The 20679-nt window shown below is 41.0% G+C and overlaps 1 protein-coding gene across 7 annotated transcripts in view; it reads left to right on the top strand.

Moving 5' to 3' along the window:
• Positions 1-20679, top strand: part of fryl (furry homolog, like) — a 217154-nt gene that overhangs the window by 159296 nt on the left and 37179 nt on the right. For all 7 annotated transcript variants that reach the window (XM_063002083.1, XM_063002082.1, XM_063002080.1 and 4 more), the window contains 22 exons: positions 690-862; positions 2033-2193; positions 2575-2685; positions 4272-4426; positions 5317-5416; positions 5583-5751; positions 5846-6105; positions 7918-8058; positions 8837-9002; positions 9096-9180; positions 9347-9459; positions 10719-10869; positions 11812-11915; positions 12031-12213; positions 13800-13995; positions 14354-14475; positions 14574-14761; positions 15363-15457; positions 16339-16985; positions 18274-18542; positions 18637-18777; positions 20220-20420. In XM_063002083.1, the coding sequence (XP_062858153.1) occupies positions 690-862; positions 2033-2193; positions 2575-2685; positions 4272-4426; positions 5317-5416; positions 5583-5751; positions 5846-6105; positions 7918-8058; positions 8837-9002; positions 9096-9180; positions 9347-9459; positions 10719-10869; positions 11812-11915; positions 12031-12213; positions 13800-13995; positions 14354-14475; positions 14574-14761; positions 15363-15457; positions 16339-16985; positions 18274-18542; positions 18637-18777; positions 20220-20420 (3931 nt within the window). The remainder of the gene's footprint in view (positions 1-689; positions 863-2032; positions 2194-2574; positions 2686-4271; positions 4427-5316; positions 5417-5582; positions 5752-5845; positions 6106-7917; positions 8059-8836; positions 9003-9095; positions 9181-9346; positions 9460-10718; positions 10870-11811; positions 11916-12030; positions 12214-13799; positions 13996-14353; positions 14476-14573; positions 14762-15362; positions 15458-16338; positions 16986-18273; positions 18543-18636; positions 18778-20219; positions 20421-20679) is intronic.

The following is a 20679-nucleotide window of genomic DNA, read 5'->3' as shown; positions in this document are numbered from 1 at the left end:
TATTAGGACCAGTCTTCAAAAACGTGCATGACCGGGCCTGCTTGGTAAAATGTCTCGGTCAGCAACATGTTTCATGTCAGACTGAGGGTACTTACTTATAGTACACATGTTGAATGAAGCAGAAAGACCTAAGAGACTAGGATAAGGGCCAAATGACTGTAGATAGATGACCACAACAGTGGTCAAGAGGAGAAACAAGCGACAAACTACTGACAGATTGTTAGGTGGCCAAAGCTTGTTGATGCCAGAGGACATGAAGGCTATGGTGTGTGTGGTACTCACCACTAGAAGACCTACTGTTGCTTAGTGTTCCGAGGTGTGCCACTTCAGTGGGCCAGTCCATTGCAGGGCTTAAGTCTATTCCTGTTTTAACATAAGTGTGCCCCTGTGCACAAAGTGAGTTCTGACATCAACCAATTTAAACATTTTGGGGATTAACTGGAACATAAATTGCAAGCCAGACCTTCTCACCCAACATCACTGCCTGACCACACAAAAGCTATTTGGACTGAATGGGTACACACTCCAAAATCTTGTGAAAACCCTTCCAAAAGAGTGAAGATTGTTACATTTTTTATCCATGTGATATATATAAATCAAATTTGTGTATATATTGGATTGTACTGCGCTCTTTTCTGAAGATGTGACCCACTGTCTTTATGTTTCTGTGTGTGTTCGTGTGTATTTAGTGGGAGTGGGGGGCTGGATGGAGAGAGCCATTCTCTGAACAGCACCCTGTTAGAGTATGTCGATTTGACACGCCAGCTGCTGGAAGCTGAGAACGACAAAGACTCCGATACACTCAGAGACATCCGCTCCCACTTCAGCGCTCTGGTGGCCAGTATCATTCAAAATGTGCCAGGTATGCTCACAGACACATTACATTTACATTTTTGGCATTTAGCCGATGCTTTTATCCAAAGCGACTTACATTATACAGTCTAAGCAATTCAGTGTTAAAGCCCTTGCTCAAGGGCCCAACAGTGGCAACCTGGCAGTGGTGGGGTTTGAACCAGCAATGCTTACTTGTTTAGTACCTTAACTACTAGGCTACAAGTGCCAGTACACACAGAGACTCAAAAGTCATCCAAATGCTCATTTTGTTCCAGTGGTTCTCTACCTTTTACCTAACGGGATTTTAAGACCCAGAACTTCTTTAGCTGTATAACATGAAACAATACAATAATATATATTTATCATGGGTTTATAAAATAACAATACCCTTCTGTTTATCTGACTTGGGACCGGCACTATGTGAAACCCCCTGAAATGGCACGTACACGTAATGGCATGCACCTTCTTTATTTGTGAGCCCAGCCTGGAATTTAAACCCCTGGAGCTCAGGCTTACCATTTCGCCACAAGTGCCCAACATAAAGGGTCTATAAGTCAGAATAGGAAAATACAGTTATGCTTGGAAGAGCTGAAAGATAACAGAGGTAGAGGACAGGCAGCAACCAGACAAACATATACACTTAGAGGAACAATGAACAAGCCATTAAGAAGCTTGACATCCTAAACAGAAGACAGGATACTCTGGAGAAACCCTATCCAGCCAGAAGTTAGAGACCACTTGATCGGAATTAATGCAATAGAATAGAGATTTATCCTTAATTTTTTTCCAATCTAGTCGTATCCAATTACCTGATTGCATTTTGCTTCCTCACTACTGCTGCTAACCTCCACTCCTGATCGAAGAGAGCTCTGACTAACACATTCCCCCTCTGACACGTGTTCAGTTTGAGATGTCGGTCTAGGGATGCAAATTTTGCTAAATGCTTTTAAACTGTTAACCGACTTGATTATATTGATTATCATGTATCGATGTATTGTTATTGTATATTGATGTATTGATTATCACATTGCTTAAGGTTTAGGTGTAGAAAAGGAACACAAATATAAAAATCATGGCCAGAGCAATTTGGCAGATAGAATGTATACTATAAAATAGTCAACAGCGAGCATTTAACTACAACTTTAGCTGCGAGTCAATGCCTACCTGTAATTATTTGATTCTGTCATTTGTTTTGCAGTGCACCAGAGAAGAAGTATTTTTCCACAGCAGTCCCTGAGACACAGTCTGTTCATGCTGTTCAGTCACTGGGCCGGACCCTTCAGCATCATGTTTACTCCTCTAGATCGTTACAGTGACCGGAACATGCAGATTAACAGACACCAGTACTGCGCTCTCAAAGTAAGAACACACACACATGCATTTTCTTAGCTTCCATTAAGCCATTTAATACCCAAAAAGCATTGAAAAAACGACTTAGCCTATAGAATATTGTTGCAGACTCTCTGCATCCTTTTATAGACAGTTTATTCATCTTAGATCGGCTACTTCTATAACTTCAATAGCCTCCCCCTTCACCAGATCTGAGTCCAGTAGAGCACCTTTGAAATACAGAAGGGGTCGGTGGCTGTGCGCGTGTCGGACTGTGCTTCTTGATCGGGGTGGGGGACTGCAGCAGCTGGAGAAGGGTTGCATTCGGGAGGAATTGGATACAGCTAGATTTGGAAGACAAAAGGTAAAAATAATAATGATTTTGATTAATTCTTTATTCTGTATCTGCAGGCTATGTCAGCTGTGCTGTGTTGTGGTCCGGTTGCTGATAACGTTGGTCTTTCGTCTGATGGATACCTGTACAAATGGCTTGACAACATCCTGGACTCACAGGACCGCAAGGTAACCAAACACTGTCTCTTAAAATTTAGAGAAATTAGAGTGTAATAACACTACCAGTGAGACATCCAGCACTCAAGTTTTCATTCAACCGGGACATATTTGGCAGTGCCTGAGGGAGGAAGGTCGACAGTGTTTCATTGCTGGTGTACAGTTGCACCCTCTGCCTTCTGGTTGAGGTGCCTGCACAAGTGACGGATGATCTGCAGAGGGCATAGCATGGCTCTCCTTACGTGCTATGGCTCTCTGTTAGGTAAAAACATATGGCTACCACTGCATCTGTTTCAGACGTAATAGTCTCAGCTCTCCTCAGCCAGTGCGAGAATGATGCGAATGCCACAAACACAGAAAAATATTCTATATAACCTGAGCATGCTGTTATATAGGGCTGTCGCGGTGACAGAATTTCCCCTTGCGGTATTCAGCCTGTCTCAATATCGCGGTATGCGGTTATATCGCCATTTTTTTTTTTTTTATTACTTAATTTATCTGGATTTTAGAGCTATATAAACAAGCTTTATTGTTAGGCTATGATTTGATATATTATTGCTTTATAATGACAAAGATGAGACAGCTTTAAGACCAATGAAATGCGTGTTTATTGTTAAATACAGAGCAGAGCAGGGATGCGCGTCTTTTCTCTATTAAAAAAAGGTTTAAATTAAGCTTCTAGCCTAGGCTAGATATACACTGTGAAACAAAAAAAAAGGGGTTTAGGCTAAATATTTTAAATGCACATCTAATCAAAATATGGTAAAAAATAGAATAAAGAATAAAGTCTGTAAGAGTTTAAACCTGCGTTATCATGCACGCTAGACGAACCAACATGTTCACCTGATGTGGTTTAGAGAGGATCTGAGTGGGGTAGTGATGTTCCCCTCGGCACTAAAACCCTCTCTGATGGTGCTCGTTGCATTAATACACTGTAGATGTACTGTACCTGCATGCGACTTTAGATATCAGAGGAAATCTAGCCTGGTTATCGTGCCACTATTAACCATCTATTTAGTAGGTATAATTAATATAACAATATATACTACATTTCAAGTTATTATTCGTTTCAATACATTTTTATTCAACGAAAAATGCATTTAAATAATTCCAGCAAGCCAGCAAGAGAGAATCTGCAGGCTGCAATGCCATATTAACCTTCATTAAGTGTTTTAGTTCGCCAAGGCTGTTTAAATGTCGTCTAAATTACAAGTATTTATTGAGTGTGAACTCAATTTGATCATTAATAAACTTGCCTATAATTCCTGTTGCGATTGTTTACATTTTAAAACACAAAGCCTGACACTCAGCAGCAACGCATGAGAACAGGTTGCGGGAAAATGTCGCTCTTAGCTCATTTTCATTATGAATTTATTTAACATTTATTACGCACAAATGTAAGCGTATAAAACAAGATGGACCCTGCAACAATAAAAAAAAAAAAGAGAAGAAAGAAAGAAAAAACGTGAATATCGCGGTGTTGCGGTTGCTTGGCATGCCCTGCGGTTGGCTGGTCTATACCGCGATATTTCAAAATTGCGGTTAGCGCGACAGCCCTACTGTTATAATTTGATGTTTTTGTGTATGTTTGTGTGTAGGTTCACCAGCTGGGCTGTGAAGCAGTGATGCTTCTGTTAGAGCTCAACCCGGACCAGAATAATCTGATGTTCTGGGCAGTGGACCGCTGTTACACAGGCTCTCGCAGGGTGGCTACTGGCTGTTTCCGAGCCATCGCCAATGTCTTTCACAACAGGTAACGCTTCTTCTACGTGCATGAGTCCAATGCTTTTATAATCAGCTCAGCAAATGCCTAGTGCCTACTAGAAGAAGTTCAAAAACTCCTTTCTAATAATTGTTTTTAGGTGTTTTAGCCACAGAAATTGCCAACAGATGTATGTAATCACTTTTATAAAATTATTGATATGCTTTGAAATTCGTGGCACCAGTTTGGGGAGGGAGTTTTCCTGCTTTCGAGTTACTGTCCCATTGTGCACAAAGCAAGGTCTATAAATTATATATTTATATGGTGGAACTTTAGTAGCTTAGTAGCTTACACAAATCCCTGACCTCAACTTCATTAAAACATCAAACACAAGCCAGGCCTTCTCGTCCAATGGTGACACAAATACCAGTAGACACACTCCAACATTTTGTGGCAAGCCTTGCCAGAAGAGTGAGGGCTATTGTAATAGTGATGTAAGATTTTACTGTTTCACTGTAATGTCAGCAGTAGTGGTCAAGCATACTTAACACTTTACGTTGCACCATCTGATCGCCCTTGGTAAAAACATAAAATTGAAATGAGAAAAGGAGTTAGGTGTGGTAGAAATCATCTCATTTGACTGAAAGTACTGAAGCATTCTTTCATGACTGTATGCATGCACCTGCCACGTACGACGTGTGTCACATTGCAGGCCAGTTCTTTACACCAGCCACTTTGTTTACACATTGAATTCACACTGAGAACCATACTGCATACAGAGACTCATGCTGTGTCTCGTGTTCCTCCCTACTTGTCCCAGTGCCGGGACCACAGAGAAAATGAGGAGACTTCCCTGTCCAACTTCCTCCCCCTCAGACACGGGCAATAATTTGAGAACTCTCCATAGTGGTGGTGGGCTAACAGTGTTTTGTTTGTTGCAGGGATTATCAGTTTGACACGGTGGTGCTGCTGAACCTGATCTTGTTTAAGGCTGCAGATTCTTCTAGAGATATATACGAGGTGGCCATGCAACTACTTCAGGTAAATGCACATACAAGTCTACATGAATACATGTCCGATTTAAAGGACTAAGGGTTGGGTGTGGACCTTAAAAAAAAAAAAAAAAAAAAAAGCAGTTAATCAGTTATTCATCATCATCCCTACAAACAAGAATTTTGACTGTGGATGGTGTTTGCATGTGTCTTAGATACTAGAGCCGAAACTATTCCGCTATGCCCAAAAACTGGAAATCCAGCGCGCTGACGGGATCTTGGCTCCACCTTCTCCGTTGCCCCACCTCTACTCAGTCTCCTACTATCAGCTCAGTGAAGAGCTGGCACGCACCTACCCTGAGCTCACCCTGCCCATCTTTTCAGGTAAACACACACAACCACAGAAAATGTGCAATGTGGACTATTTTTTCAACAAAAACTCACAGTAACAGGTTTTTTTTTTAATCTAATAATGCAGAGGTGAGTCAAAGGATCCAGACAGCGCACCCTGGTGGTAGGCAGGTGATGTTGCACTACCTGCTGCCCTGGATGAATAACGTGGAGTTGGTGGACTTTAAGCCTCTCTTGAGGCGGCAGGAGGAAACCGAGGAGGAGGAGAGCGCACGTGACCAGGAGATCATAATGATGAACAGTCGCCGCTGGCTTCGAGGAGAGGGTTGGGGATCTCCACAAGCAACCACCATGATCCTCAACAACCTCATGTTTATGACGGCTAAGGTACAAGCACACTATGTAGCACCACTGTTGTGGAAATATTATGCAGTAGAAAGTTTTAAAGAGAAGTTTAATACTCTATACTTGTGTAATGAAATTAAAAGTTTGTTTCATATAGAACAGCTGCACTTCCCAAAAAGAGACAGTTTTTCTTAGTAAGCAAGGCATGAGCTACACTGGAGTGGATTGTTTACTGTGTGTTAAGTCTGAGTTTTTGTGACCGTGAATCTGCATTCACATACGACGTGGCAAAACCACTTTAGCGCCGGCTGTGCCATTGTTTTTCTGTTCAGTCAGGCAGTGCAGATGCTGGTACAATAATTTCTAAAGCTTTACAGAACAACACTAAAGTATAGTCCATGAATAGTTTTTGTTTTATTGGAGATCTTTAGTTTGCAAACATCTTAAATGACATACAGTTTGTTTAAATACAGTGTCAGCACTTATATTACATTACCTGCCCCTGTGCTGCATTTACCATGCAGATTTACCACTATGATGCTCAGTTTTTACTGCTTGCCGCTGCGCTCAGTTTGACTGAAGATTGACTCAATTTGACCTTGTTAAAGTGCCCCCAATAGGACAAATTGTTTATTGGACAGACGTGACGCACAGACATGGTGAAGAGAAACTGATTTTACTGTTTCATAAATACTGAACTTTTTCATTCAGTCCTAAATCCAGCATGACATTGGGTTGCATTTAAGATAGCAAGTGTCCTCATCCTGGATATGCTTGTTGTGGCTTCTTAGCTTTTCAATAGGATTTAATTCACCCTTAGATTAACCAAACAATAAAGTTTTACGAACACACTTTATTCTTTTAATGGTTTTTAATCTTATTGCCAGAGATTTCTTATTGCTTATGTGAAAGCCGCCTGTCTCTATGTATCGTGCGTACGTCGCCACCTAGTGGACCAAAATAGGAATTTCATGCAAGTGAATAGATTTTAAACGACATTGGTAGAAAATAACTTAAGCATGAATTCTTGATCTTTGTAAAAAATTATCTTTTTTGGTGTTCTGTCCGGACCCCTTTATTCAGTGTGTTTAAGCTTGCAGCTAACAATTATTTTAGTATATGTCCAGTATGTAGTAAGTGCACAAGGTTATATGGGCATATTCCATAAATATGTAAGCAATTTTTTGGTGTTTTGCATCTTTTTGTAGGACGCAAAACAATGTTTATTATAAAGCACTAGATATGTAAGTGCTGCATGTGTCCCGTTACTTTCTGGTCTCCGACCAGGCATAATATTATGAGCACTGACAGGTGAAGTGAATAACACTGATTATCTTTTCATCACGGCACCTGTTAGTGGGTGGGATATATTAGGCAGCAAGTGAACATCAAAGTTGATGTTAGAAGCAGTAAAAATGGGCAAGTGTAAGGATTTGAGCGAGTTTGACAAGGGCCAAATTGTGATGGCTAGACGACTGGGTCAGAGCATCTCCAAAACTGCAGCTCTTGTGGGGTGTTCCCGGTCTGCAGTGGTCAGTATCTATCAAAAGTGGTCCAAGGAAGGAACAGTGGTAAACTGGTGACAGGGTCATGGGCGGCCAAGGCTCACTGATGCACGTGGGGATCAAAGGCTGGCCCGTGTGGTCCGATCCAACAGACGAGCTACTGTAGCTCAAATTGCTGAAGAAGTTAATGCTGGTTCTGATAGAAAGGTGTAAGAATACACAGTGCATCACAGTTTGTTGCGTATGGGGCAGCAAAAGGGGGACCAACACTATTAGGAAGGTGATCATAATGTTATGCCTGATTGGTGTAAGTGTGTATTATAACACCATCATGTCTGCCTGTTTGCAGTATGGGGATGAGTTTGCCTGGTCTGAGATTGAGAACGTATGGACCACTCTGGCGGATAGCTGTCCCAAAAATCTCAAGATCATTCTGCACTTCCTTATCAGCATGTCAGGAGTCAACAGTGAGCCGAGTCTTGTGCCTTACGTGAGTGATTTATATATTTATTTGAAATCAAATCAATTAAATCAAAGTTGATTTGTCACATACATCTCATACACAGCACAACTGGCAGTGAAATGCTTTTGTACTTGTACTTGCTCGGCCACGTTAGTAATTATACAATATATTACACATATACAACATAAATAAATAAATAAATGAATAAATATATATATATATATATACTTATATTTATATGTACTTATATTTATATATACAGTATATAAAAGAAATGTTTTAAAATGTAAAAAAATAGAAACTTAATTACAATTAAATGCAAAAAATTATAATTACAATTTATTATAATTATATGTAATTATAATTATTATAAATAATAGACGCAATTTAAAATGATTGCATTTGTTTATTTAAAAAAAAAAAAATTTAAGCTTCATCTTGTAAACCACAGTGGGACCAGATTGTGCTGAGCAGAGTGCGGAGAATAAGATGCATTGTTTGTGTTGCCTGAGTTGCATACAAAATCATGGACAAAATGTGGGTCGCTTGAAAAAGTTAGAAAAACCCTGCTCTAGTGTGCCTGACAAGCCGGTATCACCGTTAACACCCCAACCTGGTCTCAGCAGGGGTAGGCTTAGCGTAAAAGACTGCTGCACCACCTGAGAGTGCACTGTTTGACTCTTCACTAGTCATTACATGATGGCACATTTAGCATGACTATACAGCTAAACTAGGATAGTGTCAGTTTGCTGTTAAACCTGTCATGTCTTACTATTCTAACATACTGTAAAATTTGCTTGTGCAGATAAAGCGGGTGGTGGTTTACCTGGGCAGGGACAAAACTATGCAGCTGCTGGAGGTGCTGATGAGTGAGCTGGAGCTAACTGATCCTGTCAGCTCAGCTGTAACTCACATGGATAACCCACCCTATTACCGCATTACTTCCTCCTACAAAATCCCCTCTGTCACAGGTAAGCATCACGATCACTTCTAACCAGAATGGGGTTTATTGTTGTTGTTGTTGTTTTGAACTGATATTATTATTATTTTATCTCTGCTAACAGGCACTGCATCCAGCAGCAACACTATGGTTCCTGGACCTGATGGCCATCAGGACAACAAGCTCAAAGACCCCAACATGGACGACAAGTAGGCACACAATATTATACATTTTATTTCACATATGCAAACAAGTTTAGTGATTATTAATCCCAGTTGCTTTTTTTATCACAGTTAGTCACTGATGCATTTAAACATTCACTGTTTCTGTCCTGCTTTTGGTGATAATGTTGCCTGTGTGTGTGTGCATGTGCAGTTATTCACATTTGGATATCTACGGTGGGCTCAATAGCAATCTGAACAGACAGCACCACCGTCTGGAGTCTCGTTACAGCAGCAGTTCTGGAGGATCTTATGAAGAAGAAAAAAGTGAGTCCCTATAGATTCTTATCGAAGAGCTTTACTCTAAAGCTAAAGTTAGCAAAGAAGATTGGAAGATTGCTCCTCACCTCTTTAACTCATTGATGTAGCTTGACTTGACTAGTTTTCAAAACTTTTGAAAACGTCATGAAATGGTTACGCATGCTGGAGTTTTGAAACTTATTTTATGCGTAAACAGTAATATATTATTATTTGGAAATCTGATCATCTAAGGTAGTACTAGCACAGCAGTTAAGGTACTAAACTAGTAATTGGAATGTTGCTGGTTCAGGCCTCATCACTGTTAGGTTGCCACTGTTGGTCACTTGATCAATGCCTTAATGCCTCAATTGCTTAGATTGTATTTATGACTTGTATTCAGCTACAGATGTAAATCACTTTGGACACAAGCGACTGTTAAATGCCATAACGAATGCAAAAAAGTGAAAACTGTACAGTTCAACATAAAAAAGAATCAACAGTTCAACATAAAAAAAAATGAAAGAAGCCTATTTCTTGACAAGCATTAAGTCCAACAGGGTTAGCAAAAAAACATCCTTAGATCTACAACCACAACCAAAATTTAATTCAAAGAAGAAACGACAAATGTTCTTTTATCTGTTATAGTATTTATTCATATAAAATTATTTATTTAAATTATTTATATAAAAAAATGATTTGGTTTCCAACATTCCACCTGGATGTTTCTTTTTCCTTATTTTGGAATAAATCATTAAATTATACCCAGAATAACTCCTTCTGGTGTCATCTTTAAGTCAGAGATCTTTGGATTGTCTCCAGTTTGAATCTCAGCCCTCCTATTAGCCAGCTGAGTAGGGATGTAACTGTATAATGAATATATAGATTAGGGGAAAAAATTGTGTAAATAGAACAGTAATAAAAAGGAATGTAATATGGATAAATATTAATTGCGCCCTTATTGCAAACAGAAACTATTTAGCTGTTAATCTATGTTCTAGTGTACGTTTTTAGAAGTTGATATGCAATTTAATTGCTTTTAATAAAGGTATCTTTCTGCCATTAACTAATAATATTAAGTGTTCTTACTGCTATATAAGTAAAAGCGTAGGTTTTGTTGTTTAGCAGTAATATTAGATGCACATTCAAAAATATTTTAAATACTTAATATAATAGAAATTTGGTTTAAAAAAATCTCGTTTTGAGTCATGAAATTGCATTGGTTTTAATGTGTATAGACCTTGACTTTAGACTTAAACACACTCCTTTTGTTTCCTTTTTTCCCCCAGGTGACTCTATGCCTGTTTATGCTAACTGGCGTTTAAAAGTCATGGATCATAACCGACCTGAGCCGCTCCCCTTCCCACCTACAGGGGGCTGCTGGTCTCCGCTGGTTGACTATTTACCAGAAACCACTGCACCTGGAGTCTGCCTTCACAGGTAACCTACATTTATACCTACAATCTACTGGTGAAGGTGAACACTTCTATACCTTTCATGTAATTATTCAAGCTGCTACTCATGTTACAGCAGCACAGTGCCCACATTTAAACAGATGCAGATTAAGAACTTGAAAGGGAAAATGTGATCTGAATACTATGGTGTGGTTTTTGTGCCAGACAGGCTAGTTGCAATAAGTCAAAACTGATCTACTAGAATTTACACATGCAATAGTCTTTAGAGTTTATTCAGTTAGTGGTAGTTTGCAGTAATACCAGTTAATACCAGTCAAGCACTATTTTAATGCCACAGCCTATCTAATAAAGTGCATTCCCTTATGTGCATCCCCTTATCTGGTTTTATAAATATGACAGTTTATTGCACTTCAATAACCTTCCCAGTCACCTAATCTGAATCAAAAGAAGCACTTTTGGGTGTGTGGTAAGACAGAAGACTGTTAGCTTGGTTGAGTGTTGTACACAAGCAGTAAGGGTGTGTACAAGGGAGTGAAAGCCAGGTCGGATATCTCTTCATTGGCGCTGCAGCATCAACTGTCGGGTCAGGGTGCCAGCACTAGCAACAAAGAAATACTTAGAGTCGAGTGTATTCTTCCTTTTTTGGAGTTTGCCTTCTAAATGTTATATTAAACAGCTGTGTGTTATACACATTATTATGACCACCAGCTAATATCCAGAGTAACCGTCGTGAGAATGCATTCCACATGGATGCATGAGCCCAGAGAATGCCCCAAAAACATTTCCCAGACCATAATGCTGCCACAGCCATCGAAAGTAGGAAGTGGTCATAATAATGTGACTTAACAGTGTATCGTTATATTCTGTTTGACATTGACATTAATATGCACATGGTTAAATACTTCGTAAATGTGTACCTGCGTGTGCCAAAACACCCTAAAAGGATTTTTTTCTGATCATTCTACAGGTGTAATATTGCTGTGATCCTGCTCACTGATCTCATTGTGGATCACGGAGTCAAAATTGAGTGGGGCGCCTACCTGCATCTTCTACTGCATGCCATCTTCATAGGTAAACCATTTTCATACAGAGTTAATGTAATGCACTGGAGTGTTTCACCTATAACACAATACCTGCGTTGTTTGCTCTGACGCTGATGTGTGGTGGTGTGTGTTGTTCTCTGCAGGGTTAGACCACCAGCACCCAGAGGTCTATGAGCACTGCAAGCGTCTGCTACTCCACCTGCTGGTCGTTCAGGGAACCAACAACAGAGTTCAGTCACTGGCCTCTGTCCTGCTGCGCAACCGGGAGTTCCATGAGCCCAGGGTCCTGACTATAAAACCCACACCTCAGGAGTTAAACCTCACAGGTCTGTACACCTGCCATTTGTCTTATGTTCTATTTAAAAGCACAGGTTTGAGGTTTTTCTGTTAATGAAATGTAATAAGTGGCACAGCCGTAAAATTGCGCTAGGCCACTACCACTGAGATCCAGAGTTCAATCATGGGTATCATGGATGAACAGCTTAGCCATTGGGATGTGCACATGTCAATGCACTCTCAAAGTCGATCACAAGCGTGGATAAAAAATCTACTGGACTAGTAACGAAAGGTTGCCGGTTCAAGCCCCACCACTGCCAGGTTGCCACTGTTGGGCCCCTGAGCAAGACCCTTAACCCTCAATTGCTCAGACTGTATACTGCCACAGTTACTGTAAGTCGCTTTGGATAAAAGCGTCTGCTAAATGCCGAAAATGAAAATGTAAATGTAGAAAATAGAAAGGGCTACGTCAAAAAGAGCATGCAAAGTGAAAACTGTGCCAGATCAGGTATGCAGACCAGATCCTCTGTTGTGACCCCTAAATACTGGAGTTAGCTGCAGGAAGAATTTATTTCTTTCTTTATTTATTTCTTTATTTATTTATTTATACAGGAGAATTTAAAGCAACATCAAAATATGCCACATTTAAACTGGCCTGACTCAGTTAAAAACTGGTTTACAGCAGGTTCCTGTTCTGCAGCACAAAAAGCACAAAAAGAAACACAGAACAAACATAAACACCAAAACATACAAAATGACCAAACATTACAACATGAAATACAGTAAAAACACACAGAATTGACTGTGGAATTGATGAGCTTAGCTAACATTTTGTAATTTAATTGTTTTCCAAGAGTTATTCCATTGTGTATAAGTGGCAGTTTGATAGTGAGTCTGATAGTGTTTATATTTAGCATTAAAATGATTAACAAATACTAAAGAAAGGTTGCTCAGGCAGCTCGGTGGCCAAATGCATTAGCCCACCTCTGCTGAGATCTCGAACTCTCAACTTTGATTTCCAGAAGGTGCTATCGACCTGACTGGGCACCAACACAGGCATGATTGGCTTTACCCTTTAGGGAATATGTTGAATTCATTGACGCTGTACATTTGCACCCTGTGCTGTTGGGTTGAATTGTTTGCTAATGGATTGTGATGGATGCTAAGATTCCACCACAGGCAGGTATAAAATTGACAGTCCTGGCCCTCTGCGGCCAGTGTAGGGGGATCGATACTAGCAGCACTAGTGGCAGGATTCCTGTGGGTGGAATCCTCACATATGGTATGAAAATAAAATGACTGAAAAACACATGAAACTTAAATATAACATTTTAATACATCTTTTGGGGAGAGGAATACTAATAATATATAAATATTACAAATATTAGGTCAAAAACTATAAATATTAATTGAGAATACTGTTAATTTGCAGTATTTAGTTTTCATGAGTGTGAAAATAGTAGGTGGCAGAATGTCAAGTGTATAATTATAAGTATTCATTTCTTGCTAGAGATAAAATTATAAAATAACAGGCTGTCTGCAGAACCAAAATGATAAAAAAAATACTTTTTTACTGTATAATAATAATAGTAATAAAAATAATAGCAATAACAATTTTCATACATTTTGCTTTTAGGTGTATCAGAGTTGGTTCCAGAATACCAGCCTTCCCCTATGACAGACTCTGGTCTGAGTTCTTGCTCCACTTCCTCCAGCATCAGTTTGGGTGGCACGGCTCTGCCCCACCTCCCCCATGCGCTGCTCAACGAGGTGGACCTGTCTGCCGAACAAGACGAAAAAATTAAAAACCTGATTGAGTTTATAAGTTCCAGGTGAGTGTCTGTCCCAAGCTTAGTTTTTAACTTGTACATGTGTCATTGTTGACGTCATCCCTGCGTGTGTAAGTGGCTAGTGCTAGTACACAGTATTACTACTGTTTTCTCTTTAGAATGCAGATTTGTTGGTCCTCAGGCTTTATGTGTTATTTTATGTTCACAGCCATGTCTGACTGGAAAGGGTATTGTTACTCTGCACGGGTGTGTCTTCAGTTCTTTGTGTTTGTGTGCAGAGTGCATTCCCAGAATTTAATATTTTACATGTAGTGTGCTTTCTCTACCTATCGTTTGATGTGCTCCAATGAGTTCCAGTTCTCTCCTTACTCACTGTCTAATATGATCGGCTGCCTTACAGGAAGCGTGGCCCGCTCTGGAATCATGAGGACATGTCTCCCAAAAACACCAACATCAAAAGTGCCGAGCAGCTTAGCGTCTTCCTGCGCCACGTCATCGCTGTCTTCAAGCAGACGCAGTCAGGTAAGCTGGCGCTTTTTTCTCTGCTTACTGTTAGCGGTTTTCTATATTTAGTATAACAATGTTCTGATAACTGTGTATTTTTGTGTGCGTATGATCAGGATTCCAGTTGGAGCAGCTGTTGAGTGAGGTGGCCCTCCAGACGGCTCTGTCGTGTTCCTCTCGGCACTACGCCGGCCGCTCTTTCCAGATCTTCAGGGCTTTGAAACAACCGCTCACTGCCTCCACGCTCTCAGATGTGCTTTCTCGACTAGTGGAGACTGTGGGCGACCCTGGAGAGGAGGCTCAGGTAACACCAGTACCATGACCTCCAGTTAAAGATATCAGAGCTGTTTGTGTGAACACTTTGATAATCGAATTACTGCTGAATTGCAGACAATAATTATATTAATAATTACCTGAAAATAAGTGAACATACATATTGTAATACATATTTTACACTGTAGACCATTGCAACATAATATTTGCCACGTATCTGTGCTCGGTTAGTGCAGTCATGCTAACTCACTGCTATCATCCGATATGTTGTCTACGTACACAGAAATAAATGGCTGTGTCTAAGAGGAGGAGGATGGCTGAACAGCCTAGCCATTGGGAGGTCCACTTGTCAGTGTGCTCTCAGTGCTAAATCAAATATGCACACCAGCATGATAAGCTGTGGTGACCCCTAAATACTGAAGCAGCTGACTAGAAAAAGAAATGAATATATAAAAAGTAAACATACTAAGCTACAAACCCTTTATTGAATGCTAAAACCTTTTAGGTACTGACGTTTTTGGAAACTTGATTAGCTAATTACTGACTGATCATTAGAGCAGTTCCATCCAGCCACAGTGCTTTAGTTCCATCTTCATTTACTCATCTTTCCTTATCTGCTTCCTGTCTTCCAGGGCTTTGTAATTGAATTACTTCTGACTTTGGAGGCTGGTATAGATACTTTGGCTGATACCATGAAGAACTATGACTTGCTCACAGCACTATCACAGTAAGTCACATTTTGGTCTACACGCACACACACACAGCAGTCTGTAAGTCTGCAATTTCTGATATAGGCAAGTGTGTGTTTATATAAATGAGACAGTATGAACAATTCAAATAAAAAAGGCAGTGTTTCTTACTTTAACTTTGATTGAACCCAAGATTTTTTTTTTGTTAATATACAGCCATTCCTGCATTTCAGGCCTTAAATAATATCGGAATGGGGTAATGTAGGGCTAATATTAGGTTAAAAAAATAATAATGTGATGACAGGTGATGTCAACAGGTGATTCTAATTATGAGAACAAAAGCAGTTTTCATGAAAGGCTGAATTGTTGAGGAGGATCTCCAGTTTGTCAAGAAATTTGTTGAAATGTTTAAAGCAATTTTCTTTTAAAGAAAGATTGGAAGGCATTTGCATATTTCTCCCTCTACAGTGCATAATATCATAAAATGATTTAAGGAATCTAGAGGAATTTCAGTATGTAAAGGCCAAGGGCGCAAGCTTAAGCTGACCGCCCGTGATCTTCCATCCCTCAGACACCACTGCATCAAGAACCACCACTCAACAATAGCTGATATAACCACATGGGTGAGAGGTTACATTGGTAAACCTTTGTCAAGCACTACAATACAGAGTTACATGCACAAATGCCATTTAAAACTTTACTGTGTAAAAAAGAAGCCTTATGTTAACCAAGTCCAGAAACGGTGTCAAGTTCTCTGAGTTTGGAGGAATCTTTTTTTCTTAATAGAAGAAATGATGTAGGGTGTTTACACAGTTTGTTTTTTACATTTTATAGTATAAATTACATTTTACTAATGATCAGAAAGGGGGCAAATATTTGTTATAGCACTGAAAGTCTGACAAAACTATTTTTTTTGCAGAGCATCATGCCATGATCCCTTGTTGGGTACCAAGTTTGCCATCAACAGAAAGAGCACAGGCCAGCTTAACCTAAGCAGTGGCGGTGGCCTGTTGCACGTGCACTACAGTCACGGCCGCAGCAACTCTCTTCGTGCCAGCCACATGGGTGAGCGCAGGGGCGACCGGCGACGGAGCAACACCCTGGACATTGGTGACCGTTCTGTAGCCAACCACGGCAATCTGTTACGCGCACGTAGCCTGTCCTCCTTGTGCGAAGGCGGCGTGCCGGATGGAGGGGGAGGGGAAGAAGGCGGAGGAGGAGGAGCGGGTGCAGGAGAGACGGGTCCACCGGCAGACCCCACAAATTTGCTGGCGACGCTGTTCTGGATTTCAGCGTCATTGCTGGAGTCGGACTACGAGTTCGAGTACCTGTTGGCGCTGCGCCTGCTGAACCGCCTGCTGGCCCACCTGCCTCTGGACAAAGCGGAGAGCAGGGAGCGACTGGAGCGCGTACAGGCCAAGCTGCGGTGGTACAACTTCCCCGGCCTCCTGCAGCTCTTCCTTAAGGGCTTCACCTCAGCTGCCACGCAGGAGCTCACCATCCACCTGCTGAGCAAGCTCATCAGTGTGTGTCGACACGCGCTCGTAGACCCTTCACAGGTGGCAGGTCAGAGCACAAAACAAACAGCTTTCATTTGTGTAGGACATTTTAAATTCTGGCTTGTACTAAACTATATGGCCAGTTTGTGGACACCTGACCATAAGTTTATTAGATAAAAAGTCTTATGTTGCAAAGCCATTAGCATTAGTATTATGTATTTATATGTAGTTGACTCCTTCATACATTGATGTTAGATGGGATAACTTGCCCCTCATTTGACTTTCCAATTTATCCCAAAAAGTTTTTTTTAGGGTTAGGTCAAGGTTCAGTATGACACTTAGGTGATGCAGAAGTCTAACTTGCTAGCACATCACTGCGAAGTGCTTGAACATACAAGTTTAAATCTCAGCAATGCACACAATTGGCTGTGTTTAAAGAAGGAAAGGTCGGAGCCGTTCAGGTGGCGCAGCGGTAAAGTACGCTAGCGCACCAGAATTGAGGTTTCGAATACATCGTATCGAATCTCAGCTCTGCCTTTCCGGCTGGGCTGGGCGGCAGCATGAACAACGATTGGATGTTGTTCAGGGTTATAGGCTAAGAAAGTCTGGTCCTCATAACTGGTGTGAATGATGGCACCTGCACAGGTCTGAGGAATAATGCTGATGGGGGTGTGGCCCTCCATACACAATCGTCAAGTGTATGAACTCGACACGTGCAGGTGAAAAATGCAGTCTGTACTGACTGTACGTGCCGGAGGGGGCGTATGTCGGTTGAGAGGCGTCCTCAGTCAGCGGTGAAGGGTCGAATCAGTATAGAGGACGCAATCAGGGTAATTGGACACGACTAGATTAGGGGGGAAAAAAGTGGGAAAAATAGAAAATTCAAAAAATAAATTAAAAAAAAGGAAGGAAATGTTAGGCATAGTCTCTTCCCACTGTCACTGTGATATGCAATTTACCGGACTGGTCCAGTCTCCTGCGCAAGTCAGGGGTAGTCACATGGAGCTTAGCGTGGCTCTCCGTATGTGATATGGCTTTGTGTGGGAACTCAACACTGGCAGGTGATTAGAAGTGGCCGCAGATTAGACCTCTGTCAGAGAGGGTGTGTGGTGAGCGAACTCTCCTTGATCAGATCGGGGAGTGTGCAAGTGGCAGCGGATTCACAGTTGGAAATTGGAAATTACTAGATTGGGAGATAAAGAAGGAAAAATCCTGTGCAAGTCTTTGTAGACCTCGCCCATTTCTGGCAACTGACTCAATGGTGTCAGATATCAATGATTTATTTTTATAATACCTGCTCTAAACGTATATTTTCTGATTAGGCATCTTTGTCCACTCTACATTCTTTACTTCAGGTTTCCCCCTGAACATCCTGTGTCTGCTGCCTCATCTGATCCAGCACTTTGACAGTCCCACAGCGTTCTGCAAGGAGACGGCCGACCGCATCGCTAAGGTGTGCGCCGAGGAAAAGTCGGCCACGCTGGCCAACCTGGCGCACATGTTGAGCCTGTACTCCACACACAGCTACTCACGGGACAGCACCAACTGGATCAACGTGGTCTGCCGCTACCTCCACGATGCCTTTGCTGACATCACCTTCAACCTGGTCACGTACCTAGCTGAGGTTAGGCTTACGCTAACGTGTAGATTTATAGGAAGCTTTTAGCGTTTGCCGGATACAGTTATAAACAGTTCTGTTTTCTCTTCATGCACTTTAGTTACTAGAGAAGGGCCTGCCCAGCATGCAACAGTCTCTGCTGCTGATCATCTACAGCCTGCTGAGTCATATAGACCTGTCAGCAGCACCTGTGAAGCAGTTCAACCTGGAGATCATGAAGATCATAGGCAAATACGTACAGGTAGGGTTTTCTACAGCAGAACATCATTTTCATTATTTAATGCACAATCCAGGAAAACATTCCTCCCACAGTCCAAAGACATGCAAGCAAGGTGAATTGGAGATAAAAAAATTGTCTGTGACTGTGTTTAACATTAAAACCTGAACTGATAAAGCTTGTAATTACCATCCAGTAATTACCTGTCCTGCCATGAATATAACCAAAGTGTGTAAAACATGACATTAAAATCTTAATAAAATTAAATAATAAACCACTAGCAGGCATCAGGCATTCACATGCTATTATTTTTGTCTGTTGACATCTGCAGGTAATGGCCTGTAATAGCATGTCCTGTCCATACAATGTCCTGATCTACAGTATATGGTCTATATGTTGATATTCATATTGACCACAAACCAGTGCTTGAAGTGGGGGTAAAAGTGGCGGTACTCCCCTTTTTTTACATGGTGTATGTTTCTGCTACTACGAGTATAAATGTGTGCATACATAGTTACACCGATCAGCCATAACATTAAAACCACCTCCTTGTTTCTACACTCACTGTCCATTTTATCAGCTCCACTTACCATATAGAAGCACTTTGTAGTTCTACAATTACTGACTGTAGTCCATCTGTTTCTCTACATACTATTTAGCCTGCTTTCACCCTGTTCTTCAATGGTCATGACCCCCACAGGACCACCACAGAGCAGGTATTATTTGGGTGGTGGATCATTCTCAGCACTGCAGTGACACTGACATGGTGGTGGTGTGTTAGTGTGTGTTGTGCTGGTATGAGTGGATCAGACACAGCAGCGCTGCTGGAGTTTTTAAATACCATGTCCACTCACTGTCCACTCTATTAGACGCTCCTACCTAGCTGATCCACCTTGTAGACATAAAGTCAGAGACGATCGCTCATCTATTGCTGCTGTTTGAGTTGGTCATCTTCTAGACCTTCATCAGTGGTCACAGAACGCTGCCCACGGGGCGCTGTTGGCTGGATATTTTTGGTTGGTGGACTATTCTCAGTCCAGCAGTGACAGTGAGGTGTTTAAAAACTTCAGCAGCGCTGCTGTGTCTTATCCACTCATACCAGCACAACACACACTAACACACCACCACCATGTCAGTGTCACTGCAGTGCTGAGAATGATCCACCACCCAAATAATACCTGCTCTGTGGTGGTCCTGTGGGGGTCCTGACCATTGAAGAACAGCATGAAAGGGGGCTAACAAAGCATGCAGAGAAACAGATGGACTACAGTCAGTAATTGTAAAACAACAAAGTGCTTCTATATGGTAAGTGGAGCTGATAAAATGGACAGTGAGTGTAGAAACAAGGAGGTGGTTATATATATATATATATTGTTTTTAAGTTGAATCTTGAGCAAAATCCCCTCTTTATGTTCACATTCTGGATGACAGTGTTATTTATGAATATTGATGTGTGTTTAATGCAGAGCCCATACTGGAAAGAGGCCCAAAACATTCTGAAGTTAGTGGTGTCTCGCTCAGCCAGTCTGGTGGTGCCTGATGAGATGCAGCGCTCCTACAGCACCGAGTCATCAGGCTCGCCCGAAATCACTTTCACACGTATATTCAACAACGCCTCCAAAGAGTTGCCGGGCAAAACGCTTGACTTCCACTTTGACATTTCAGAGGTAGACATTGTTTTACTTTTTTATTTTTTGCTCTGTATTTGCTGTCTGTTTATTAAAAGTGTAAGAGTGGTAAACAGCATTTGTTTACATAATAACACCATAGCTTTTTATTTTGTTTCTGATGATTCAAATGCATATGGTACCAGCATATTTAAAATTGGTGTATGACCATAATTGTATTTCTAAAATCTCTCTTTGTATATAGTTAATTTGGTGAATGTATATTTTTATATTGTTTTTTTTTGTTAATATATTTCTA

Source organism: Trichomycterus rosablanca, chromosome 9, assembly GCF_030014385.1.
Source record: "Trichomycterus rosablanca isolate fTriRos1 chromosome 9, fTriRos1.hap1, whole genome shotgun sequence".
In the NCBI taxonomy this organism is placed as follows: domain Eukaryota; kingdom Metazoa; phylum Chordata; class Actinopteri; order Siluriformes; family Trichomycteridae; genus Trichomycterus; species Trichomycterus rosablanca.
Note: the sequence above shows the minus strand (reverse complement) of the source record. Positions and strands in the feature narration are given on the sequence as shown.